The following is a 6,000-nucleotide window of genomic DNA, read 5'->3' as shown; positions in this document are numbered from 1 at the left end:
GAAGGAGCAGACAGTTTAAGAGTCCAAGTCAAGTCCGCGACCATGTTGTATACCGAGCATCCGCAGCAGCCCTCCGCGGCGATCAACGGTGTCAACGGTACCGCCGCCGGTTGTAACGGAACCTCTCAGAGCGATCATTCGTCGTCGCCGTCACCCACAAGTTCGGCTGCCACCATGAGTAGCAATAACTCGAGCATATGCTGCGTTCCGCCGGAGCGGCGCCAGCATATCTGGATCATCACTGGCCCGGCCGGATGCGGCAAAACCACCGTCTGCAAGGGATTAAACCGGGATTTGGGTCTGCCATTCTTGGAAGGCGATGATGTACGTTACGTTCGGACCGGATGCATGAGATGGCAAAAAATAGTGAAAACTAACGGAGCAACTAGTTCCATTCTCAGTCCAACAAGGAAAAGATGGGCTCGGGAACACCCCTCACCGACGCCGACCGCTGGGACTGGCTGGTGTCGCTGCGCGACGCCGCCCTTCAAACGCTCACTCCTTCTGAGGAGAATCAATTCAACCCGCCCGCCGGCGTGATCATGTCCTGCTCGGCCCTCAAGCGCAAGTACCGGGACGTTCTGCGCGTTGCAGCGTACCACATGCCCAGTGCTCGCGTGCACTTCATCTATCTCCGCTCCGAGGAGTCTGTGCTCGTCGACCGCCTAACTAAGCGCAAGGCTCACTACATGAGCAGCAACATGGTGCACTCGCAGTTGGAGGCCCTCGAGGACCCGTCTCAGGAGAAGGATGTCATAACCATTGACGTCAATGTTCCGCCGGATGAGGTGCAGCAGCGAGTGATGGATGGGATTAACCGCATACTTGCTGAGGAGGGATCGAGGCAGAATCATCATTGATTTATTATTACACTCTACCTCTACTAGATTTGTTTGGCGCTCTGGAGTGTCTGGGTTTTCGCATTGTGCATTGGAATTGGTGATTGGGGTTTCGATGATTTGGTGGTTATTTCGGGCATGATTTCACTTTCTATTCCTGGTTGACTGCTTCACAGTGGCTAGCTATTGATACCAGTCGATGTGGATGCCTTTATGATTCTGGCAGTTATAATTGATGCTGCTTTGCATGAATCTGATTTAATGAGCTCTGAATATCCCGTCGGGTTCACCTGTAGTTCTTACTAGTCGGGGACTTTTACAGAGAATATGTATGGAGCTTGGCTTGCGACAGATTGAATTCAGCATGAGAGATGAGCTTTGATCTGATAAGATGAATACGTCAATGTGGCAATGGCATTGGCCAATTACCGCTCAATTGGATGTCACGTCACTCGCGTGGCTTCCTGGCCATGTTGACGCAGCATGCATACAGCATACGGAGCACTTGTAAGGAGTATTTGATTGAGCACCACTGCCCATTGTAGTAGTAAGCACTCCATCGAGCTTTGAATAAACGAATGGGCCGGTTGGAGAGCTGCAACGAGTTTCTGGTCGTTGTCAAGTGCTTCTCGTGACGGCGTTCGAGACGATCCAAATCTTCATTGCAGTAAATTCCATAGCTAATGTATCACTTTATCTCCTGAATTGGCTACGTCTAGGATACTGTCAGTTCGGAGTAAATCCATCGACCGTGATGGTTGACCTCGGTGTTTAAACGCTTCAAGCGGCTCGTTGTTTTCCGGACGCGTGTTATGCCCACCGCCCGTTGGCGTAGCAACGACACAACACGATCCCAAACAAGGTCGCGTGAACCCCTGTTACTTTTGTTAGACCGTTCACTGCGGAGTTCCTCAACAAAGCAAACAGCAAGAACGGCGACGTCCAAGTGAAATTTTGAATTTCTTTGACTGCGCAGTAATCCTCACAAACTGCGAGTACTCCAGACGGAAACTGTGAAAATTTCTCGTCCCGCGAATCAGTATTTGCGTAACGACGGAGTACTCCTTTGACACATTCCTGAGCTGCACGTTCTCCTGCTCCGGTTTTCGGTTCACTGCGGAGAAATTATGACAGACAGTGAATTAGCGACATCCTCACAGGAGTCCCAGCAAGTGTGGTTAGTAACCTCTGGTCCTTGTCTTCTGGTCATGAATGGTGTCGCGTCTCACCACAACTTATCCCACTTACATCAATCGATAAATGCTGACTCCTTATCGAACGCCGTCAAAGCATCAGCGACGCGTCCCTACAAATCGACTTTACACCACAAGCGATCTCGAAAAAGACTGTTCCGCGGGCCTGGGAGCGCGTCCCCACAAAGCCTTTCCGTGCGCGCCATAAATCGCAGACCATCTGGAGGCGGTTCCGGCAGAGTTTGGAGATGCGTCCGGATGCGCGCGGTATTTACACCGCGCGTGTTCGAGGACAGGTGAAAGAGACGGAGTTCGCGGAGGAGATTAATGCCGCGCATGCATTGGCTGTCTATGTGCGTGAGGTCAAGAGGCGCTGTTTGGCCCTGCCCCACGAAGATGACGGTGACTTTGGCGTCTCGTTATATGAAGTGACGAAACGCGTGTTGGAGACAGGCACAAGAAGACGTGAGTGTCTACGATTATTTCTTTCTTCTTGTTCTTGCATATTGACCAAAACAAACCTCAGGCAAATATCCCACTACCGCTGCTAGCGATGAGGAGCCGTCATTGGCTAGTTCTACGCCGGTTGAATATGCCGACATCTGCATGTCAGAAAACAACCTATCATCGTCTGGCGCCAACACAGCAGCGTTCGACATCGTCGAAGATGATAACCCCGCAGAGTCTACACGCGATATCCCACCTGCCAGCAATGAGGCTCCAAAGCTCTCAGAGCCTTCGCTGGTGCGATCGGCTCTACGTCTGAATTCTCTCGACGGCGAGGACGCCGCCGTTATCAGCGAATTTCTATCCCGCGCGCAAGCTAAGCGAGCGGCGGCCATGGCACGGGCTAAAAAAGCTGGGGTAGATTCGCCAGGTCCAGCGACTCCCAAGCGACGAGCGCTGGAAGAGCTGGACAAGAACTCTCCAACACCGCAGAAATCGCCGCAAAAATCTCCAGAGAAATCCTCCGCGGCGAGTCCTCTCAAGGACGTCGCAGAGCCACCTACAAAAGACGAGCCAGTTGATGAAGCTTCTCCTTCATCTCCCAGCGGCCGTCGCCGGAGTAACCGACTCAAGACGTCCAAGCAAAAAATCACGCCTGCAGTGCCTAAAGAAATTCCCTTGCGTCGCGCCAGTGGGAAGGAGTTTGTGTTCGTAAAGCGCACGGAGGCGCAAGAGCTCGCCCTAACAACACGGCGCAACACTAGACACAACATGGGCGATGCCAAAGCGCCGAAAGTGGCGTTGCAGGTGATTGCAAAGAAAGGCGACCGGATCGATGCGCCAGACGAGAACCCGGCACCGACGCGACAGCGTGCCACGGCCAAGCAGGTCAAATGGAAGGAAGATGACAAGCTTGTTGAATATTTCTACCATAATGAAAAAGAAAACGATGACACCGCCGCCTCCAAGTCGAAAAAGAAGAGCTCGAAAAAATTAGCTTTACAGGACGACTCCGACAACGAGCAGAAACGGCCAGCAACCCCCGTCCGCAGAATGACTCGTTTCATGTCATTTCTCGGAGCGCAGGCAATGCCGCCGCTCAGCGGGCAAATGGCGGCGGCATCCAAGCTGAAGGCGCCTGGCACACCGGTCCCTTCTCAGCGCAAGAAGCTCACTCCAAAGTCTCCCGGTGCGGGGCTCGCACGACCACCAGCAAAACCCAGCGCGAGAAAACCCGGAACGACGAGCGCATCCTCGTCGTCTCCGCCCAGGTCCGGCAATAGCAAGAAGAGCGGAACATCTACAAAAGCTAAGAGTCAGGATCAGTCGGTTCTCACCAAGGCCGCTTCTAGGTCGAAATTAGTGATGTCGGCAGCGCCGGCGGGGTCAACACCGATGGTCAGGAAGGTCCGTGCTAAACGGATTGGAAGGTGAAATTTCGACATGGGCGTTATTGGTTCCTTCAGTTGTTGTTTGCGCTTTGAGAGAGTTATACTTGTTTGAGGTTGTTGATACCCCGGTCTTCTCCATTTTAATGCAAAGAGCACAGGTTTTTGTTCGCATTTCCGGTGTGCTACTGTTAAATGCGTAGAGTGTGCCATTTGTCTATCGGGTCGGCATACTCCGTTCTTTCTACTTTACTGCCTGACATCCTCCAATGCATCCACGTGACTAAGTAGCGCTCAGCAATCGACTTCGGAAACTGATGAGATGCGCGAGTTGTGCTTGCCCTGAAATGAACGGCTTCCGGCTTCCTGCATGACATCTGACTAACCTCTAGCGGCAATTCTTCGGCGATCATCTTGGATACATATTCTTCAATGATCTTCTTTCGCCAGTCTCTTCCAATGCGGCTCCTGGGCTTCAGATATCTCTCTCGCGGAGATCGCAAAATCACCGATCTCCTGAGCTGTCGTTGCCTTTGTTGGATGCTGGAAGGCTTTTGCCCACCTGATGCTGTCCCTGAGTTCGTACCTTGAGTGGCAAGAGGAAACCATCTCCGCTCTCAAGGCTTCACAGTTGCACCTTCCTGTCTGTGGACTGTCAACTCGAAAAGCAATTCACTTCCCCCCAAGAGGATGTCAACTCACCAAGTAACAACGTATTCTTCCAACCACAAGTATAATACTGAAGCAAACAGAATCATCTGAAATGACTTGGAGATGCTGTTCCTACTCCGAAGGAGGTGTGACATTTCAATGAACTGTTAGCTCAAGTAAAACTGGAGGATGATGCCAGGTGGCTTTCTGTGCACACTGAGCCGTTGATAAAAACAACAGAGATTTGCCCTGATTGCACGAGGACGGACGAGGAATGAGCCAGAATTAGGTACGTAACTATATCTGCTTGGCCATAATGATTGTGTCTCAACAACATTACCCTACGTTGATACTCCAACGTGCTAAAACTGTGATTTGTTAAGAAATTCCATCCGTGAAACAACAGCCAATGTTGCAATGGGTTCATGAGAAGTGACAAGCCACATATGATGGTCCAAGCTGACCCCCAACTCGCTTGTGATTTGGTAAAGTGACGCGCCAGCGCTCATGAAAACCGTCGCCTACGCATAAGGATATGTTGTTGAAAATGACAAATTACAGCTCGTTCTATAAAGATTTGCCCCCGAACTTGAATGTTTGGAGCCTCTGTGGCGAGAGTTCCGCCGGATATTGTTCTCCTCTCGGCACTCAACGCTACCCACTTTGGCCTAGCGGATCATGCGGAAATTGCTGCCCAAGAGATCGGTCCGAGAATGATTCGCGACAAGAGTACCTAGTCAGTTTCCAGGCCACTCAGGACGGGGCCGCTCCACGGTGTGACATGTTCTCATTAGTGAAGGACCACCAAGATCAAGCGAGATACGTGCATGAGAAGGTCAGAGGAGCAAGACAACCTTTCGCTCTATTGGGACAGGACTGGAGGGAGATGAGGAAGAAAGAGAACTGAGACGGGACTCGAGGTCCCATTCCTCCTATTGCTTCATTTAAGTAGTCAGGAAGAACGAGAAATCATGCTTTGTTTTGGTCGCGTAAAAGAAATCAACATTGAAAGAATGTGACTTTGTCTGACGAGACGTCCCTGGTAATAGAACATCGTCGAGGTTCGCGACCAACGGTTTTCCGTGGCGAATAATCCATTGTATATCCAACAGCGTTGGAAGGTGTTTGGCGATTTAACTCTTCTGAGACTGTTCCACCGATGGTGAGGAACGGCTTCCTACATCTATATGCCTGAGACATCTCAGGGGAAGAAACTGACCGGCTATACCGTACATGCTGAGAGAGGAAATCACTTAAGAAGGCATGAGATCTCATGATGATGGAGAGGGCACAGCTCATGAACAAGGCGGCCATACAACCCAGTGGGAGTCGACGGCAGAATTCAGAGGATACATTATGATTGTTACTGGGGCACCAATAATGAAATGATCAAATACATGACATGACATTGATGATATTAGGCAGTTGACTCCATTGTTCCTCTTTTGATAAATCAAAATACCGATTGGATAACACAAATGA

The 6,000-nt window shown here is 50.9% G+C and overlaps 2 protein-coding genes across 2 annotated transcripts; both read left to right on the top strand.

Moving 5' to 3' along the window:
* Positions 1–42: 42 nt before the first annotated feature.
* Positions 43–860, top strand: VTN49DRAFT_7453 (uncharacterized protein; the record flags this gene model as incomplete). Its single annotated transcript, XM_069415724.1, has 2 exons — positions 43–324; positions 390–860. 2 exons carry the CDS (start codon positions 43–45, stop codon positions 858–860), a joined length of 753 nt encoding a protein of 250 aa, XP_069271814.1.
* A 1,106-nt stretch (positions 861–1,966) lies between these two features.
* On the top strand, positions 1,967–3,913 carry VTN49DRAFT_7452 (uncharacterized protein; the record flags this gene model as incomplete). Its single annotated transcript, XM_069415723.1, has 3 exons — positions 1,967–2,016; positions 2,130–2,497; positions 2,559–3,913. The coding sequence occupies 3 exons, from the start codon at positions 1,967–1,969 to the stop codon at positions 3,911–3,913; spliced, it is 1,773 nt and encodes a 590-aa protein (XP_069271813.1).
* Positions 3,914–6,000: the final 2,087 nt, after the last annotated feature.

The sequence above is a fragment of the Thermomyces lanuginosus genome, assembly GCF_041956635.1.
Source record: "Thermomyces lanuginosus strain ATCC 200065 unplaced genomic scaffold VTN49scaffold_7, whole genome shotgun sequence".
NCBI classification, from domain to species: Eukaryota; Fungi; Ascomycota; class Eurotiomycetes; order Eurotiales; family Trichocomaceae; genus Thermomyces; species Thermomyces lanuginosus.
The sequence above is the reverse complement of the archived record's forward strand: the minus strand, read 5'-3'. Positions and strand labels throughout refer to the sequence as shown.